This window comes from Peromyscus eremicus, chromosome 7 (genome assembly GCF_949786415.1).
Source record: "Peromyscus eremicus chromosome 7, PerEre_H2_v1, whole genome shotgun sequence".
In the NCBI taxonomy this organism is placed as follows: Eukaryota; Metazoa; Chordata; class Mammalia; order Rodentia; family Cricetidae; genus Peromyscus; species Peromyscus eremicus.
Window position 1 is genome coordinate 57,733,857 of NC_081422.1, and position 21,748 is coordinate 57,755,604.

General features: G+C 43.6%; 1 protein-coding gene across 2 annotated transcripts in view; it reads right to left on the reverse strand.

The window, feature by feature from the left end:
* The window catches only part of Map2k5 (mitogen-activated protein kinase kinase 5), a 238,473-nt gene that overhangs the window by 66,127 nt on the left and 150,598 nt on the right, over positions 1–21,748 (reverse strand). The window contains exon 17 of one of the 2 annotated variants that reach the window (XM_059268066.1): positions 12,698–12,727. The exons of the other annotated variant lie outside the window; for it this stretch is intronic. Within the exon in view, the coding sequence (XP_059124049.1) occupies positions 12,698–12,727 (30 nt within the window). The remainder of the gene's footprint in view (positions 1–12,697; positions 12,728–21,748) is intronic. 2 annotated transcript variants of the gene reach the window in all.

Consider the following 21,748-nt stretch of genomic DNA (forward strand, 5'->3'; position numbering starts at 1 on the left):
GGGCCTGAAAGAACATGGAGGGTTTTGAACCCTGCTTAGCTACCGCTCCTTTCTGATCTTTGAAACCTCCTACTGTCTGGATTCATCTGGCAGAGGGGAGTTTACTGCTTCCTGTCCATCCCCTCCATCCTTTGTCCCATCTGGACTCTCCTGAAGGACCAACACTCATCTTCTCTAGAGAAAACGATCATGTCTCTCAGAAGGACTTGTCCTAAAGAGAGAAGACAAAACCAAGACCAGGGAGCCTTGGGATTTGAGTTTAGTTCTTGGCTCTTTCTAGACGCAAAACTGGTTTTGACAATTCGTAAGTCAGTAAATTGAGGTAAATAATCCCTTTTAGTTATATTTACCAAGTAGTCCTCTATGCCCGAACTATAAGTGACTCTAGAACCCAAAAGGCAGGCGAGACACAATTGCTGGTCTCCAAAGGCGAATGACTTATTAAAGTTCCCTGAAACTAGCCGGAGCTAAGACTGAAGCACAGAGCTTGTCTTTCCTCTAAATGTCACTCAATATTGGGACAAACACAGCTACCTAGGGCTGGAGAGCTGGCCCAGTAGTGAAGAGCATTGTTGCTCTTGCACGAGAGCCAGGTTTGGTTCCCAGCACTCACAAGGTGGCTCACAACTGTCTGTAACTTCAGCTCCATGGACCTGACACCCTCTTCTGACCTCCTCAGCCACCAGGCATGCACATGGGGAATAAACGCACATCCATACACATAATATAAACAAGTCTTAAAAAACAAAAAACCCACAGCTTCCCGGTTTTGCTGCTTTTTCCCAGGGTCCCATAGATTTCTAAGGTATTTTCTTCTACCTCATCCTGCCCTGGTTTTGTTTTTAGGCATCTCAGGAAAGCTTGTTTCCTCAACCTAGGCTCTAGGTACCACATATCACCGTATTTAAAGAGCCTTACACATCTGACATCATTGTTTGGCTTGCTGAGCTCCTGAGATGGCTTCAACAATAGCCCTACGTGGTCATGTGGGATGAGGACAGAGAGGATCTGGACTAGCTCATGCACATCTTTCAACCCACGTGTTCCTTGTTGCTTTGGCAAATGAAGTTCAAAATACATGTGGAGCAAAGCAGTCACAGATCTAGAAGAAATTGAACTCTGTTCGACTCTTGTTTTGGAGTTCCAGTTCACTCTTTTCAGTCAATTTCAAGGGGGACAGTGAGAGGCTAGAAAGCATGCTCAGTTTTATCCAATTCCTTTAGAGAACTGGCGTGCATACCCAGGAGAACTGCTCCAGCATCCCTGAAAGCACTCACATGTCTAGGTCTGGGTGGCACCCCATCTGCTCTATACACTGTCTTCCCAGGAGACTATGGGCACCTTCCAGAGGAGGAGACTGAGGCCTAAGGAGGAAAGTCAGAGAGCTAAGAAGAGATGCCAGGCCCAGAAACCAGGAGAGCCTCGCCTGTGCTTGGGTTGAAGTCACATACCAACGGTGATATACACTGTCACCTGGGGTGGTAGGTATCATTTGTGGCCTCTGGCTCTCTCTGCCCAGGAGTCTCTAGCTAATGAGGAGGCGCAGAACTGTCCAGAGCAGGGGATAAAGGAAGGCCTCTGGCCAGAAACTTAGTTTTGCTTATGGCATTTTACCAAACTGGAGAAGGTGTCCTCAGGCTCACAGGGCACTGTGACAACCCATTTCTGCTCAGAATTAAAAACAAGCTTTATCATTCACTTCTGTCTTTCCTCCCTGTGCCTGGAGACCCACAACTTCCCTCGTCAGGCCTTTCTACTGCCTGATGTCACTAGTGCAGACAGTGAGGTACAGCCTTATCGAGTCCATACTTGATTCCAATAGGTTGCCCTGTTTTCCCACAATCCCGAAGAGCTTGGCTCTGTATATAAATGCTTCCTGTCTTGGCTCCCAGTTGTGTCCGGGACCCCTCTGCTCCTGGCTGTGTTTCGGCACCCCCAGTCCTAATCTGCATCAGTTCTTTGCTCCGTTAGAGACTTGTTGATTGTTCAAAGAACTTGTCTGTTTTATTGGCACTAAAGAGGGTTCAGTTCTTAGGATCATTAACACTGTAGTTGAAGAAGATTCCCCAACACCCCAGGCATTAATCCAGAACTGTTAAACATTTAAAAGCAATCTGTGTTCAAACAAAGCTTGGCCAGGTCTGCCCCCTTTTAACTTGGATGCCAATGAGCTCCTAGCTCCAAATCTACCCCAAGTTCTCAATGTGGAATGGTGATGAGCAGTAAAAGTTGATATCTTTGTTTCTGTTGCTGCTGAGACTACTTTCCTCCCAGGGATCCGTATCCAGTCAGCAATTACCTGGTAGGCAGGGAGCATCCTGGGACAGTAATTTCCACCTCTGTAGATACACCAGTTGGAGGCAGAACTTGAGTGGCTGGATGTGTAAGATAAGAATGGCTATTTGGGATCAAAACCTCTGGGTGCCTCATCATACCTCCTGTCCCCACTCTCCTCTAGATAGAAGAAGCCACTGAACTGGGAATGGGAGACAGAAACCCTGCAAGTCACTTAATGGCCATGGCTCTCATTCCCTCCTCTGCCAAATAAAAGCTAGAGAAGGTCTTCTTGTATCTGAAACTCTACAATTTCTTGAGGTGGAAACAACTACCAATAACACCAAGGGGCAAGAACAGAAATCTCTGGAGTCTAAGAGGGTGACAAGATGGCAAAGTCACCAACTGGGAGCCAGAGTGGGGCATCAAGGTCATTGCTTTACATCTCAATCTTATTTCTAGGCTGATTATTTAAAAAACTGTGAAAGAATCATAGTCCCAGTTACTGGACTAAAAATGACTAGATTCTATATATAATTCTGTGTATTACGACTGTGAGTGATAAATTGTAACTCAAAAGAGAAGGACTGGACAGGAAGGCTCTGGTGGGTCAGAGAAGTAATTCATTTCAGTCTAACCTGGCAGGAGACACAGTCATAGATTTTCAGAGCTACATAAGCAAATCCCTGAAGTACTTTCTGGAAATATAAATAATACCACCACTGCCTTGCTCTTGTTAACCACCTTATACTTCTTAAAGTGCCTTCTTAGCCTTGGCTCATTTAATGGTGGTAATTCCTTCCCAGTTGCCTAGAAATTGTCCTGGAATGTGTCAGGTCAAATTCATACAAGTTGGGGAGAAGCTTTCAGGCATGTGGCAACTACCTTCAGGGCAGAGATCTAGAAATGCAAATCCTTCCAACCTCAGACAGGCTCAAAGAGACTCATGACATCCTGGAGCCCAGCTTCTGCATCCAGTCTGTTACAGGGTCAGCTACATCTTGATAGACTCCTTCTTCCTTCTGCTCCTCTGACCCCTTTCTTTCTCCCTTCAGCCTCAGTTACAGTTAACCCAGGGGATGCTCAACAGGGAAATGAGAGCAGCCACAATAACACCCTTCAGACTACTGGAAGGAGGCTCTACACACCCCATGTTCAGACCTGGGGCTCTTGGTGAACGTACCTCCCTTGACTTGAGTACTTAGAGTGGACCTTCACCATCCTTCTAGTCTCTTTGCCGCAGCTCAAGCATCTTCTACTCTAGGAAGCATTCTTGGCTTCTTTTAAAGAAATATCACTTCCCTTTATTTTAAAAATTATGTGTATACAGGCCCTGTGCATGCTTTTAATCCTAGCACTTGGGAGGCAGTTAGGCAGATCTCTGTGAGTTCAAACCCAGCCTGGCCTATATAATGAGGTCCAGGCCAGCCAAGGTCACATAGAGAGACTTGTGTCTCAAAAACAAACAAACAAATAAATAATAAAAACAAATAAAAATATGTGCATGTGCCTGCAGAGGCTAGAATTATAGGATCCCAGTGGAGCTGGAATTCCAGGTGGTTGTGAAATGTCTGATGTGGATTCTGGGATCCAAAGTTAGGTCCTCTGCAAGAGCAGTACACACTCTTAATAGCGGAGCCATCTTTCCAGACTAAATGATTTATTTACTTTTTAACTATGTATAGAGGCCAGAGGCTTTGGAATCCCTGGAGCTGGAATGTGAGCAAATGCAGGCAATTGGGAACCATCTGATATGGGTGTTGGGAACTGAACCCTGGTCCTTTGGAAGAGAAGTATGAGCTCTTAATTGAGTCATCTTTCCGGATCTGTCTTGGCTTCTTAAAGTAAGCTAATCATGCTCCTTTCTGAGGCCAGTGCCTCAGCTCCTGAAGGCTCCTTTTATAGGAGCTGTACTTTGTTCTACGCTTTTCTTTCTATTGGAACTGGCTTCCTCTGCTTCAATTCTGCAAAGTGTCAGGCACTGGGTAGGTGCTCAGTGACAGATAAACATCTGACTGAACTGGGATGAACATCATAGATAGTTTGGATGATGCTACAGAACCAGACCAACCTGGAATTGGCATTTTTATTTATTTGTTTGTTTGTTTACTTATTTGGGATCAAACCTAGGGCCTTCTCAAGCTAGGCAAGTGCTCTACCACCGAGCTATAGCCTTAACCATTCAGGTTTTTTGTTTGTTTGTTTGCTTGTTTTTTTAAATAGCCACCCTTCACCTGGCTGGCTAAGTAACCTACCTCAACTACAGTAATAACTGTGATGGGAAAGCACCACCTTTCTAAGTTTCTGAGACCCTGGGGACAGGGACAATTTCTCTTCCATCTCTGCTTTGTGTGTGTGTTCATGTGTAGGGTGCATGTGCATGTGTCTGTAAGCCGGTGGGCAATCTCAGGCGCCATTCCTTAGGAGCCACACACGGTTTCTTTCCTTTCCCCGTTCTTCTCTCTCTTAAATACATTTTAGAAAAGATTTATTTATTTTATTTTTATTTTGTGTATATGAGTCACATGCATGCTTGGTGCCCATGGAGGTCAGAAGGAGGGATTGGATCCCATTAAACTGGAGTTATAGATGGGTGTGAGTCACCATGGAGGTGCTGGGACTTGGACTCAGGCCCTTTTTAAGATCAGCCAGAGCTTTGAACTGTTCAGTCAGCTCACCAGCCCCATCTCCCCTGCCTTGCTGGTCTGGAGTCTGCCAGGCAGGCTATGCTGGCTGGCCAGTGAACCTATGCTGTCTGTCTCTGCTTCCCCAGTGCTGGGATTTGAAGTGCAAGCCACCACACCTTGCTCTTGATCTGGGTTTTGGGGACTGGGTTCAGGCCTTCCTGTGTGCACAGGAAGCACTTTCCTCAATGTGCAGAACAGGGGGGCCCCAGGTCTCTATTTTAAAGACAGACTAGGACTCATCTCCTTTAGGAGAGAAGGAGATAAAGTGATATCTCTGGGTATGTCTGAGTTTGAGACTTCAAGGAGACGGCGGGGAGAACTTGGCTTTGGCAATTTAAGAATATCCCAGGATGAAGCTAAGTGTACAAATGAATATCTCCCATCACTTCAGGTTTACCTCTGCATTTTATGGAGCATCCATCTGATTCTATGGCTTGGGTTATTGGTATATTTTAAGTAATTATATCTGATTGGTGAGGATAATGAATAAAAATAAATGCTGGCAGAAATCTGTTTAAGTAATAAATTGTATATACCTAGTTTTTATCAGTTAAAGGGAAACATTGATAATTTTGGGGACTACCCAAATTTTTTTTGTAAGAGACTTAATTCAAAACAACAGATACTTACAGTTCCCTTAAATCCTTGATGCTATGAACTTCAAAAAGTCTATCTGACCAAGGATGATTCCAAAAACATTTGTTTAAAGAAGACAAACTTTTTAGATATTTGCAGTTCTAGGTATGATCACAGTTAGGAAGCAGGATACATAAATAAGATAATGAATCTATGGTCTAAATATAGACCATAAGAATATTAAATGATCAATGTTGGCATTAGTAACAATATACCAGTGAAAGGCTTTTAACACACACACACACACACACACACACACACACACAGACAGACACACACACACACACACTTAAATGTAGAATACTCTAGTATTTTAGTTGGGCATGGTGGTGCAGGCCTTAATTACACCAGTTGGGAGGCTGAAGCAGGAGCTTGAGCCAGCCTGTGCTACACAGTGAGTGTTAGGCTGAAGCAGGAGCTTGAGCCAGCCTGTGCTACACAGTGAGTGTTAGGTCTGCCAGGGCTACACAGAAAGACCCAGTCTCATAAACCCAGAAGAAAACCCCACTAGTATTCTGACATCAGCATCTGCAGAGTGCTTAGCGTTTTAAACAGCTAAGGACACAGGCTCTCCACTCTGCTATAAAGCAATACTCTGTCCAAGGAGACATTTACTAGTACAAAACAAACAAAAGATTAAAAAGCCAGTCTGTCCACTGACAGGGGGAGAAAGGAGAAAACCTGACGCACCCAAACAGCAGATTCTTAAAACAAGTTAAAATATTTCTCCTTGACAAGCTGCTTCCATTGATATGAAAACAGGGCAGATTTGGTCAATAATATAGATTACATATAATAAAAAGGACCTTAGATCACATTAATACAAGGATCAGAAAGCAGTAACTTCAATTAAGACCACCCAATTATTTAGCAAACTTCTAGGTACAGCAAATAAATTAATCTGTTTGCAATGCAGGCACCCACATAAGCAGCCTTCTGCTCTATGAGTAGGTCTCATGAGCAGCATTCACAGAGAAGCCAGAATCTGCTGAAGCAAGGTAAGGTCCCCAAATCAAACAAATGGCCCTACTAATCTAAAAGCATGTGCAGAACACATTTCCTAGGTTAGTAGCAGGGGGCTTGGACTCAAATGCCACCAACAGCTCCTCTTGTACCTTAACAGGTCATGCATGGGGTGAACACACACAGGGCTCCTACCCACAAGAAGTTGGGCATCCTAGCTGTAACTCGGGATATTTCCATTTCTATACTGTCTGTGGGAAGGTCAGTGGTGATATACTTAGGAATGCCTTCTTTCACTAAAGACTGTCTATAATCTACTTATGTGCAACTCATATTGGGGTTGAAGAATTCCTCTTGGATTGGGACTAGAAATACATCACTACTTTGCTGGCTAACAGCTGTGACAGTCCCGTCTCCTCCAGTTTGGAGCAGCAAATCTCTGTATGCACACTGGTGGCCAAAGCTGGCAGAATACACAAGAACTGACCAGTTGATAATGAGGCTCATAATCCCAAAGATTAGATGTTCTTTTTAAACTTAGACTTATAATATTTAGTCAGATGACAAAAAAATTTCAATAAAAGTGATCTCTTCATTGCAATAGTTTGATGCCATTCTTACATATTTCTAATAAATAATGCCTCCACTCACCGCCCTTTTCTCTTTTTGATCCCTTTTCCTACTTATCATCTTCTTTATTTGAAACAGATTTTTAACAGATAATCTTGATCGTTACAACAATATCTTGCTTGCATTTTATTCAAATAATTCTTAAAAACAGCTTAAAAAGCCGTTTGGAATAACATCAAGCTTGCCATCAATCACAGGAAAAAATTCCGCTGGCGGTTGTATAAACATCAGATCAAGTCTGATGTCTTCAAGGATTTCAGAGTGAACCATAAAAAACTCCATTAACTTCTGACAAAGAATGCAAATTAATCACAACATGGGGTGAAATGAAATTAAAGGCTCTTTTCTAATCAATGACAAGGCACGATGAAATATATGTTACTATCTCTGCATCAGGGCTGCCGACAACGTCTGCAGCCGCCTGCCAAGCCCCAAACGCAAGGTGTGGGCACAGACCCACCCACCCTCAGCTCAGGCCCTCCGCCCCTCCCCCAGCGTGAGCAGCTTACAAGTCTCAGAGATTCACAGCGCACACTAATCATCCGAATCTCAGGTGCATCCAATTTGTTATTCACACTCTCCCATGCCAGTGAAAAGCCTGGCGCCGACAGATGCACCAGGAACCCTAAATGACAGTTTTGGCCTCCGGAAGTAGGATCACTACAGCAAAATCTAGTACAGCCTCCAGGTGAAATGTCTGGAGCTCCATATGGAGCAGGGGAAATTAACAACAAGATGGAAATCACTGCAGCAGCGGGGAGTCGGAATTTTTGAAAAAAAAAATGAAATTTAAAGATGAAGAAAGAGAAGTAATAAATTAATGGGGTGTGAAAACATTCAAAGCTTTACAATACCAGGGGCACTATTTGCTCAGATCCTCCCCACCCCCCCTTTTTAACTCGGGGTCATTTTGATGTAATTTATTAGCCAAGATCAGGAATTGTAGCCAAAACAAGAACAATATTTTTATATATGCAAAAGTACTTTAAACACATTTGTATCTGTGTTAGCTTTACTCTCCTGAGGCATCCTGCCTACCAAGTCCCTTGGTGCCCTAGTGGGGCTGGCTCCTGAGAGGTCTCCCTAATGGATTTACCACTGTCCAAATGCAGGGCCTCACCGTAAAGTTTGAATGAAGGATGACAATGTTTAGTGGGCAATCATTTTCATTTATCCCAAATTATGGTGTCATTAAACAAACCATTGCCTATTGCCATGTTTTTTTAAGTCAACTGACTTTGGATCTACATGACCAACTATATATGCTCCAGTCCTTGTTGTCTAGACCTACAGATCTTTCCAGATCACCATCAAAGCTGAATTCTTCAATGGAATTAGCTTTGTAAGATGTTTCAAAAAGCAAATACTCGCTATCTCATTATGGAATACTCTCTACAGGCCCCTAGAATTTCAGGGCACTGGGTTTGGTGAGGGCTCCGAGGCCATCTGCATCCCCCTGTCACTCTACTAAACACATAACAAGAAAAGCAAAAGGGCTCTAGAGAATAGCCTTGTCATCTACATCAGCACAGCCCATGATGCTCATTCTCCCTGTACCCTCTGGCAGGGAAGCTGAATGAGAGGAGGGCTTGGTGAACTGTCTGGGACGGGGAGGAGGGGGGGAAGAGCTATGAACAGCCACCAAGCTGAGGTGACATGAAACAGCTAGTCACTGAGTTTAAATGCCTCCAAGTCCTAGACTTACTACCCCTAGTCCTTTTTAAGATGAGGTGTGTGGCCTGTTCACTGGGAGGCTAGAAATAATAGTTCCCTGGGGTGGGATGTAGGACCTGGGACCAGTCATAAAAAGTGCTCAGGAGATCTGGGTAGGGAAGGTGCTGGGTGACTTCAAGACCCCATTCCATTGTTTTTTGTAAGAGACAGTCTCCTGTATCCCAGGCTGGCCTCAAACTGGCTACATGGCCAATGACGTTCTGGAATCTCAGCCTCCTGTCTCCACCTCCCAGATACTGGGACAAGTTAGGCCAGCACTCCACCAACTGGATCACATCTCCAACCCACCACTGTTTTCCTAACAGCGGCAATAATGAAAACTGCTGTAATGGAGGCCCCTAACCCTTCTTCTTAGAAGCCAGACTGTATCCCCAGGAGCCTGTGGCTGCTCCAAGGCTTAAAGGAAACCCTGCAAGTGTTTCCAAACAGCAAACACCCGACTACACAAAACAATGACATTCACACAGAAGGAGGATCTCTAAGAAATCCAGCCTTTTCACTTACACTGTCCCTGGCCACTGACTCTATCATGTCCAAGCCCTCCTCCCTCATCTGCACCCCCACCCGATACACCCTGTCACCAACTGGAAGAGGGACTGCTAAAGATGTTGTCAGCAACACTGGGGCTGGGCTGGAAGTCTGGAAGCTTGCTGCCCCTTCCAGCTTTGCCCTGGGCTCCAGTGGGGTTAAAGGTGCTTATGAGGCAAAGGCTGTTTCGAGCTACAGCCTGCACTGGGGGCCACAGTGGCACTGGTGCCTCTTTGTACTTTCCTAAGTGGCTTTTATCCATCATTTCATCTGAGCAGCATACCCTCTCACATCAGAAAGAGAAGGCAGATACCAGGATTGTTCTCTCAGGGATGAGGAAGACAAGGGCTCAGGAAACGTACAAAGCAAGAGTGAAGGACTGGAGACTTGGTGGTCGAGCTGATTCTTTTGATGCAACTTCTGACTCACCTCTGTGTTCTCAACTGACCGCTAAGGAAGAGGGCACCAGTGTGGGGCCTTGATTTGACTTTGGGTTCAGAACAGCAATTCTCTGGTACTAACCCCAGGCAAGGGATGGAGGGATTCAAAAGGACACAACTTGAGTGTTCCAGGACCATACTCAGGATGCCAGAGTCTTCAGTGTGGTGGACAGAGGACTGCTGGGTAATGTTTGAGCTTTCAGTCACTCAAGATGGTCAAAGGCAGGGCCATCTGCTTTGTAGATACCATGGTATGGTTTGACTGGATGATGCTCACAATGCTTTTCAACTCCAGAGTCTATGACTCACTCCTACCCACACTACTTGAGAGTTAATGTTAGCAAATCAGTCACAGTTCAGCAGTCAGCAATGGTGACTGCTTATGTGACACAGGAAAGCTGTCTCACAGCACACAGGAGTTCAAGTGTGGCAGCATGGGACAAGGTGAAGGTGTGCTCTCATGATTCAGTCTCTGCAACACCTCAGGAACATACATTTGCCTTTACCTGTCCCATATGAGGGAAGGAGAAAGGAGCAGGGGAGACACTGATTGACTGGTTTTTCTATGTATGTGTGTGTCTGTGTGAGTTTATGTGCACCACATGCAAGCAGGCGCCTGCAGAGGCCAGGAGACGGCACTGGATCCCCGGGAGCTGGAGTTACAGGCAGTTCTGAGCTGCCCAACATGGGTGCTGGGAACCAAACCCTGCTCCTCTAGAAGAGTAGCAAGTGCTCTTAAATGCTGAGCCATCTCTCCAGCCCCTGGAAGGCATTTACAAAGGATCTTTCCCCAACCTTTCATCGAGAACACAAAGCCTGTACAGTAGATGTGAATCACACTGAAAGTCATTACTGATTGTCAGTAGTGAATCACCCCAACTTCTGATGAAAGACCTGGGAAGGACCTGATCCATCAAGGCTGCTTTTATCTGAAGTAAAAGCATCATTTTGGTGATAGCATTCTACGATGTTTCAAGGAACAACCCCTCCCTATACAGCCCTTTGGCTAGTTAGGGAGTTCAGCCTGTTAGAATTTTCTACCTTCCACTCAACTCATCAAGTACAGGGGTGCTTGGTCATTCAGTGAAGCAACACCTGCCTGTTCCAAATCTGACTGTGGCTTTCAAGGGCTCAAGGTCACACAACGACAACCACACTGCAGACTTCTCACTCAGCCAATGTCACTGCTTACTTACTCTGAATATTATTAGGGACCTTAAGGATCTGGCTACAATTTCAATTTTCGAAATTTAAAAAAATATTTTATCTATTATGGGGGAGGCACATGTGTGGAGGTCAGAGGTCACTTGTGGGAGTCAGTTTTCTCCACCACCCACTTTGGGCCCCAGGGATCATACTCAGGGCATCAGGTTTACATGGCAAGCCATCTTGCTGGCCCTCAATCTTTACCAGATGGCTTGGAAGTGTTATCAGGACTATTTTAAGAGTTAGGTCATGAAGGGCCTCATGTTCATTTTCACAGTTTTACAGGATTACATGAATTAGTCAAACATTGAACTGTTTACAAATTACCGACAGACTTAAGAGGCTTAACAAGATAAATATTCAAATGACTATAAATCTTGACAATGTGACTTTAATCTGATGGGCTACCTAAAGAGCTGAGTGGCGTGACTGTAGACGTCGAAATCTCACTACGTCGTGCTAGTGTGTGCCAAGTGGCTGCATTCTAGGTTTTCTCTTTAAAGGAAAAAGATGATGCTTAAGCAAAGAGACTTTCCCACTGGAAAGCGAGACTAACACCTCAAATCTAACAGCTCGGGTCGTTTCTACTTATCCGATGACTTTTAACCGTGAAGGAAGAGGGCTTCAAAAGAGACATTTCAGTGAGTAGAGGCTCTTTAAGTCCACTCGGGCACTGGGAGAATATGCTGAGAACCGCTCTAAAGATGGTTAGGGAGAAGGCGCCCCCTCCTATTATTCAATAACCATGTTTGTGATGCATCTGCATAATCTAACCATGCATAAATTAGTATGTGTAATACAACACTTATTTGCATAATAATAGCAAGTTAATAGATGCTTAAAGAGCAGAGACCAACACCACCTTTAAATCAGACATGCCTCCAGGCACTTTGGCCTGTTCAGACCAAGATGCCAGAAAAACAGCACACATCAACCAGAAGAGACCCGTCAGCCGCTCATTTTTCATCCCTCTGGACATTGCGCTTACTGCCCCCCAACAGCAGGGAATCATTTTCAAGCCACAAAATAGCTTTATATCTTAACTGCTAGCATCCTTCTCCAGTGAAAATTGTGAAGAAATTATAAAATTTTAGGATTTTCAATACTTGGTAACAAACTATTTGTGAATAGGAAGGAAGAAAATCGAAAAGGTGTACTATGTTCAAAATCATACACACATGAAACTGGGGGCCTGTGTACCTGGTAAAGACAATGACCCACATCAGATATTTTCACCCTTTGTTTTCATCTTTTAACTCAAATAATTTTAACTGAATCCAAAATGCTCTTAGAAAGTATGAAGAAAAGGGTGCGCCAAGGGACACCTCGAATGTCATACAAAGAGGGGCATGATGGTCTCAGTCAACCTCTAACAAGGGAAAAAAGTCTAGAGTTTTTTGTTTGTTTGTTTGTTTTTAAATAAAAAGCCAATAGAGACTTCTAATGATTGCTTTAAGATACTACTTTTCATTTTAACAGGACAGATTTATTTGTATGTGGCTCAAATGTTCACAATCGCTTCCTGCACCTTCATACATAGGAATGAATGTCACAGTGGCAAATGTCACAGTGGCAAATGGTAGTAATGAACAATCTTACCTGAGGATATGGAAACCTCCCAAGAGCAAGCTGGGAAAGGAAATAATATTTGTCTAGTTATAGATTTGCATGCAGGGCAGATCTCCTTAAGACAGACAAGAACTACATTTCAGAATTGCATCTAGCAAATAAAAAAACATCCACAATGCTAATGCACGAACTAAATTATTGCTGTAATTACATTATAAACTGTATTTAGAATGGACCTCTTTAATAGACAATATTTTATCTCTGATAAAAATATCCTAATTTCAAGAATTGAACATTATCCCACATACTTTCTCTTGGGTGAATTCTCAACGCTGGGGGCATTATTCACATGCATGTGTGTGTGACAGTTTCTTTGAGACAGAGATGTACACATGTAAGATGGGAACGTCTAGTTGGTTCTAGAGCACAGCTCTGTGGTTTTCGGCTACAGGTCTGAAGGAGGGGTTGTAGGAAGCGGGAGTGGGCTAGATTATGACGTGGGAACCTGCGCTATCCTTCTCATCCACTTCCTGCTTCACGCTTCCCTGTCAGTTCCAGGTCCTACTGGCACGGAACTGGCCATGCAAGGCTGTGAGGGTGGTCCTAGAGGCCTCCATCTGAACCTGGCAGAGTTAGTCCCCCATCCCCCGTGCCTAGTTTGATTGTATACTGCTCTTTGTTTCTGGGCTAGCCACTTTTGTTAACTCACATGTAAAAACTAAGTGACTTGGACAAGTATAGGCTTGATATAACGTAATAAGATCAGACTGAACAAATAAACCACAACTTATTTACATTTATCTGTTTATTGAGACAGGGTCTTTGTACACAGTCCTGTCCTAGAACTCACTCTGTAGAGCAGGGTGGCCTCAAATCACAGATCCTCCTGCCTCTACCTCCCAAGTGCTAGGATTAAAGGTGTGCACCCCACATCCGGCTGACCATTACCTATTTAAAGGAAACAAGGAAGAAACTAAGCAGCTTCCCAGTGTGGCCCACTCTCGGTTCTGAACCTTCCATATACACCTGTAACTGCCTACAAAGTACAAGTGTAACCTCCAGGAAGCAAAAATGCCTCTGAGCACATGGACCTAGAGAGAAGATACAAATCCTAGAGTCCCTCAAGGGGTTCTCACTCGGTTAGTCAAGAGAAATCTAGGGGCTGTCCCCCAAACCTGCTTCTAGTCCAGTGTTCTTCCCAGCACACTGCACAACCTTCTGACAGCTTGATAGCTGCATACTTGTTTCAAAGACACTGATGTTGCTCAAACACTTCCCAAACTCCTCTTTTAAAATGGTGTTTAGAATCATTTCATGAAACAAAAGAATACCTTTCTCACTTTATGAGAACTAATCAACACTTGGATTTTAAAAGATACCCCTTAGCTTGGTGATCATGTGACTTCTGTGTAGCATGATGCCCAAATAGCCCATGTATATTCAAACCCCAAATACCTACAAAGATCACTCACTAAAGACAGACTGGGCTGTTGAGGTTTTTAAAATTCTAAAGGCAGTTTGAACAGTAATGTAATAGGGATGAGCCATATGACTTTGGATGGCAGACTCCTTTGAAAAGGTCAACACTCATTTGGATATTTGTGTGTGCACATGTGTGTACTGTGTGTGTTGGAGTATCTAATTAAGTGCCACTTTGTACTCATAGCTTATATACATTAGTAAGTATATAGATTTTTAAGATATAAATTTAAGGTATCATTATTCCATTTGGTGGATTTCCATAATCTTTTCACATACAAATGAGAAAACATATAAATGAGACACAGGAAAGAGGATGGATGCTCACCTAAATCAGTCCAGGGTTTTGTGTGATTCTGGCTGCTGTCTAAATGCTGTTATACTGCCCCACTCAGCTCTTGCCCAACACAAGCTGGAGGTTCATATCAGAGTTGAAAAATACAGTGATTGTCAATGAGAGTGTGCACACTGACTCAGGAGTCACTGTGATCTGTTGTGGTGGGTGTACCCTTCTGTAATGACCCGACAGGCAGTGAGGAGTGACCCAAAGTTGTCACCTATTATCACAATGATCTGTGGAGTATGAATTTCATCTGGGGTAAAGAGACAGCAAAAGAAGGATCTCTCATCTAAAATGGCTAAGAGCCTGATATCTGTTATAACACACCCATAACATTCTGGCTTAATTCCTTACATGTGAGTATGTGTTGAACACATCATTGGGGACCATGGAAGATTTCTGCCCACATGACTGATTGGCAGAAGCAATGTGCCTACCACACATACTATCAAGAGCTAAGAGACCCACAGTGTCACTCTTGGTTCTTGCACTTTAAAGAATCAAGAAACGAGACAGGTGTGGTAGTGTTTGTAATCTCAGCACTCTGGAAAACTATGGTGGTAGGATCCTGACTTCAACATCAGCCTGGGCCACATAGTGAGGTCCTCCCCCAAAACAAATAGACAAATAAAATAAGAAAAAGGCTTAAGTAGCAAGAGCAGGATAATGTGAGAATTGAATTTCTCTCATCTTAACACAGGCCTCTGACTTGCCAGTCATCATCGGCCTACAGCTGGTGTCCAGCAGACAGGAGCGTGTGCATGCATGCACCTGCCCCTCTGGCATAACTGGGACAGGGAAGCAAGGATGGCTGGTCTCATTCATCTGATTTAGGTGAGCATCCATCCTCTTTCCTGTGTCTCATTTCTATGTTTTCTCATTTGTATGTGAAAAGATTAAGGAAATCCACCAAATGAAATAATGATACCTTAAATTTATATCTTAAAAATCTATATACTTACTAATGTATAAAAGCTATGCAGGAGACCAGAGAAGACTTGGTGTGGCAGGCTGGTGGTGGCCCCTTTGCTCAGTCTGCTTAGGAACAAGCAGCAGTGGCTGACCTGGGGCAAGTGGCATTCTTGGGTTTAACTTTATGTTTCCCTGACATCTATCCATTGGGACCTCAGTCCTACCTGGCATCTTGCAGATGTGAACTCTGGATTTACATGACACAGAAGGGTCCCTTGCCCTTGGTACAGGATGGTCACTTCTTCTTTTATGGAGAGTCATCACTGGGCTGCTATGGCAGGAGACTTAAGGGTCCCAGCTCTACACTATCGAGCTCAGGCAGAGTGTAACTGGGCTGCATTGAAGGCAGTTGTTTGAAGGCCCCTTCAGAGGACTCTGCCTTCCATATGTGTCCTTATTCTTCAGTCTAATGGGGCCCCAGAGCTGTGCACTCACCAACCCCTGTCTCATGACCAAGTGGAGAGGAACACAAAGTGAGGCCCAGAACCCCTTCATCAGGCTATCAGGTGGAAGGAGAAAGTGCACTCTGAGCACACATGGCTGCACGAAGAACTTCTTCACAAAAGTCAAAACAAACACTGACTCCTTCCGGGGGAGGGAGCACGTATGCTGTGAGCAGTCAGATGGCTGGGCCTGGCCTGGTCCGTGTCTCTTAGCCTACTGGCCTATTAATCACCTTGCATTTCCCCAGTTTTGATTGTCAAGGTATTATAAATTAGGAAACTTACAAAAGAGAGTATGTAATCTTCTCTGAAATGGCCTGCAGATATGTCACTGTACTAAATGTGTTTCAGATTTAATGAAGCTTTAATGTCCTTTTTAATTTTGCCTGTTTCTGTATCACCAGGGGTCGGGCAAGGCAATCAGCACTCAAGAGGGTGGTTTGGTTTAAAACTAGGAAAAAACTCATTTGCTTATGAGTTGCACTGTATTTTCTTAATTAAATTTACTGAGTAAAATGGTTTAAGTTCAGCCAACCAGTGACCTCTGTGTGTAGATTTAGATTTATAAATAGGTTAACAGTTGAAGTGAAGGGGGGGTGGAAAGAAAGATTGCAACAAAGCAAACAGATTAGGGCTCAGCCAATAGGACTCTCCACCCGCTCTGTCATCTTTACAGGGAAGCATTTAAATATGGGCAGCTCAAGTCCAGTGGTTTAAAAAAGTGCACTGAAAAATGAAGACATGCCAGCAATCCACCCACAGTCTCTCGTCCTTTCATTCCCAAGAGGAGAATGGCGGAGTCTACACAGGACCTGAAACAGGTTTACTGTTTGGTGGCTGGGGTGGAGGTGGGCAGGAGGCGGGGCAAGGATTCTTTTTAATGTTAAATAAACAAGTGCATTATAATTCCAAATACTTAGGAGTCCACAAACTGCTCAGCAGGGGTTATGGGACATTTCTTGTAAAGGGCAGGAAAAGGAGGCTGTGGACATGGTCCCAAGTTGGGAACACACTGAAATAACAGGAACCACTAACATTTAACTGTGAAGCTACAAACGTTCCTCAGAGTCATCTCGTGACCTTTGACTTGACTAACCACAACCTAGGATTGTTCTTGAGGTAGCAGCACTGAAATACCTTGGGCTTTATACTGTAAACAATAAATATATTTGGGCCTCTGTGTGGACACACACACACACACACATATACACATAGATAGATAGACAGACAGATAGATAGATAGATAGATAGATAGATAGATAGATAGATGACAGATAGATAGATAGATAGATAGACAGACAGACAGATAGATAGATAGATAGACAGATAGAGAACCCTTTTGTATTTTAACAGAAAGTCAGGGTAGAAAACAGAGTAACAGCATGACATTGGAGTAGCTACCGCCGTGGAACTGCACAGGAAGGAAAGGCAATGCAGCCGAAGCAGTGGAGGCACACTCGGATCAGGTCACCAGCTCAGGCCAACAGTAATGCAATGGGACAGGTTCTACGTTTACACTTGCACTAAAAAGCACTCGGTTAAAAAAAAAATCTCAATTTAGACATATCCTATGTTTCTTGGCATAACTACAAATTGAAAATAAGCGTTTTCAATATAGCTGAAAGGAGACTTTATAGTCTGAAATGTTTTAAAATTTGTTCTTAATTACTTTGTGTGCATTTTACACAATTAAACTTCCATCTAAGGATTTTGCATTTAGAGTGTGTGCTGCAGTTAAGCCTCCATTTCATAGAAACTCGACAGCCACTTGGTGCATTCAGACACAGGGAAACTTAAAAAAAAAAAATAGACTTAACTACTGAATGACATAGAATTCCCCAGGTGAGGTTTCATCCCAATACCAATTTGCTCAGGCCTAGAGAAGGAGCTTAAATCACCTCAAACTATGCTGGAGAAGACCCACGATAAATATTAAACACCTCAAAATCTACCCTACGATTTGACTTTTCTTCCCACATATCAATTTCACTGTCCGCTTACGAAATGGTTTCAAGACAATCCGAAGGCTATAACAGCAATTTGCCAGTGTTAAAGAGCTTCCGGGGTTAAACTGACAACAAAGACGTGGCGGTGGCGGCGGTGGCGGCAACACAAAGCGTCTTGAAGTAGGGTTTCAATTAAATGTGGAGGATTTAGCAATGCAGGACCAAAAAAAAAAAAAAAAAAAAAAGAGTTACAAATTAATTTAATCTTCTGCCTATAGTTTGCAGCTGCACTCCAAAGTGTCTAGGGCTTAAGAACAAAGCCTTGCAAGGCCTTGGAGTGAGGGAAGCTTCAATTTTTAATGTATAAGGCCATTAGCTGCTAACTTGTGGAATCTGCGACCCCTGTGGAGGGGCATAAGTGCGAGTAACAGAGACTGATTAAACGGCGTATCTGCTCGCGTCTAGGACCACGAGGAGGAGCGTTATTACCAACACCGTCAGGCCCCACAGAAACCTGCCCTAATAACCTCTGGGACCCTCTGCATCCTCACTTCTCACTACATCAAATATATTGAAATCAAAACCTAATTCACTTTAATTAAAGACAATTAGTTTGTTTTTACTATTACTGTTTAACTCATATGATGTGATAATGCATTGGAAATTAAATATGGGATAATAAATGTAATGAAGGTGTCACTCTACCCCTTCCCATCTATGCTTCCTGAGATTAGCTCCTCACTGGCATCCATCTCAGGAAAGCTCAAGAACAGATCATTAGAAGCCGTGTAGGGGATCTCATCTGCAGAGAATACAGCAGAGCTGAGGCTGTCTCTTTCCTTAGTCAATTTATACTTATCTTGACATAATGCTTTCCTACAAACTCCAAGGATTTCTTTAACACAAACAGAATTATGGCCCAATGGAGGCACCAGAAGCTTAATTAATTTGCCCAAGGTCATACTGTAAGTTGGTGGCAAAGCTTGTTAAATTATTAGAATGCTGGGCTCTACAGATGTTTTGGCAACGGCAGAGCACCCTGTCTGCGAAGGCCCCGGAGACTTCCGGTGCACTGGGTGAACCTCAGCAAATAACTCATTATGCCTGCACGAAGAGTGCCAAGTGCCCCTGAGAGCTGGTAAATAACATTTTTTTTCCTCTTTGTGTAGAAAGAGCCTAACTGGGAGGTTCCCACCAGGCTCGCTCCTTAACACGTGCCAACATTTCTAAAGGAAATCCTCATCTTCGCCAGACTCCACAGACCCTGAGTAGATTTATTGTAACTTAAGGAGCCCAAACACAGTAGCACAAAAGGATAAATCAAGCACTTCTCCATCACTCAGAAGGTCTTGCAGTCTACCCCAGATTACCAGTAATCATGGAGGAAAGACAGCATTACAAATAAATGATTCTAATACAGCGTTGCTGTTTTTCTAATTAGAAATGGGCTTATTACAGTGGATGTCTAAATGGGAACAGGGCAACAGTAATTCACAAACACAATATCCTAATGCCGGCCCTTTAATTGCTTTATTTGTTAGACTGTTAGAAATGATTGCTTGCTGTGGCCGACCGTGAACACTCAAAAGCATGATACATTGAGGTCTCAACCTGGGCAAACTGTACCTAAACTTACACTTTATTGCAGCTTAGTTCACAATCTTCACCTAATATAGGGTTAGATCCCAGTGCAGCAGGAGGATAAATCATCCTGGAATATTACTCCGGCAAAGTTTAGCTGTGACTGCAGCATATGTGCTTTCGAGCCACTGAAGCAAAGGCCCATAAAATACACTAATTACTGGAAGTTATGGTCACTGAGTGATTGATAGCGCTCTGCGAGGCAACTTCCTCATTTTCAACTCTTCTGACGGGCTCATCCGCCACATAGCAATTACTAATTCATGACCCACCCCTCAGGCGTCAGTACCTTTACTCCTAATTCTCCTGCTAGCAAACTACCGCCAGAACTGGACAGTGTCTTTTCTTCATCCTGAAGGGCCAGCAAGGACGATAAAAAAGTAGATTCCATGCTGAATGCTATTGTTTTGAATCTTTAGAGGTTGCTTGGGGTCCTTAACCCTGCTGACCTGAAACACAGTCCTTCTCCTCCTATAATGCTATTTTACTTGCATCAGTTTTTGTATATGAATATATCTATGTGTGTGTGCATGTACACATGCAAGTGTATCTGTCCGTCTATCGGTCTTTCTATACTACATTAAACCAAGACCTAGCTGAACAACTTTTGGGCTTAATACTGTGTTTAAAGGTAATATATTAATTTCAACTAGGCCTCAGTAAATACGAGGGTGCTAATTGTTAAACTTAATAAACAAAGACGAGAAAAGAAGAGACTCTCTATTTAAAGAGACCCACTTTGGTGGCCTTGTAGACATTCTAATTGTTCTATGCTGATTTTCATCAGTAGCTCTGCTCACAGAAATGCTAATTAAAATATCTGGGCATATAACAAAATCTCTAAAAGTCACTTAAAAACAACTGCAAAAAAGGTCCTCTTTGATGGCAGTCCGTGCATTAGAGGAGATTTGGTGTGAGATTTTGAATTAGAAGGATGTAAAGTTGGGTTAGGATGGATGAAAGCAACCATTTACATTTCTAATAGAAAAATCATTATTCTTCAAATGCCTGCACAGCCCTAACTGAAGTAGAAAGGGTGCTCCCTAGCTGGCACCTCAGCCTGTGTGACAGATGACAAATGGAACCTGCCTGCTTTTCAGGACATGGCTCCCACACATCCTCTTGTTCTTCCTTCTCTGTAGGGCAGAAGTTCCAGAAGACCCTGGCCACACCCGTGCAGATAAATCCATACTACTTCTTGCCCATACATTTTCCTCAGGGAATTTTATCACAACCTACCTGGTAACGGCCAATATCTAACATCTCCCCGTGTCTCTAATACCTGGTGGATTTTAGCCCTGTGTACAGGCGAACACTAAGCCAAGATCTTTTTATGTTCTCCATGATACCAGAAACACTATTAGGCCTCCAACAGGCATCAGGTGTTTATGCTAAATCGGGATAGGGACACCTTCATTCACCTGGTCAGCCTAGAAAGGCATGGTTTGGTTGCTTCTAGCAACCAGGTCAAAATGACCACACTACATGCTCTTCAGCATCAGGATCTGATGTCTTAACAGACAGAGCTCTCTTATCTAACACATCACTACTTAAAATGATCAGCAACTACCACTTTCACATATTTAAGCATTATAATTAAATCAGATGGATTATTTCTTATTAAAGACTTAGAAATGGGAACCCATCCTGGGTTTTTAGTTCTAACCACCAGAAGCCTTATAAGGATTGAGAAATGACCTCCTTTAAGGTGACTATGTAATGCTGGCCTGTCCTCTGACAGCAGCAGCTTCAACCATGCCACGTCTCTTAGAGGGCAGCCTGGGTGGGCTCTCAACTCTAAACTGTTCCCTGAGGTCGTGCAGCTGAGGATATTAGAGAGGACATCAGGGCTGGGGTTTAGTTTATTGAGCTCAAATGAATCTACCCTTCTGTTTCCAGTTCAAGGTCAAGGGAGTCAAAATGGGACGATACCATGACACCCCTGCTTTTGGTATGTGCTGCTGCTCTGGCTGGCAGTCTATCGCTACATCTGCCCCAGTCACCAAAACCTTAGCTCGACACCATTTCTTCCAGAAAGTCATCTGTTTCCAGAGACAGACTTCACACAACCCACTAACCAGGACACGTCTACAGTGTGACCTTGGTGCTTCCTTATCAGTAACCTATGTTGTTTCAGCAACACATGGCAAATCCATTTCGTGTCATTCCTGAGGTCGGAGCTCAACAGGGCTGCAGGTTTTGGCAGCTGACAACATGAGGTACCAGGAAGTCTAAGCTAGCCATGAGGTGGCGAAGGAGA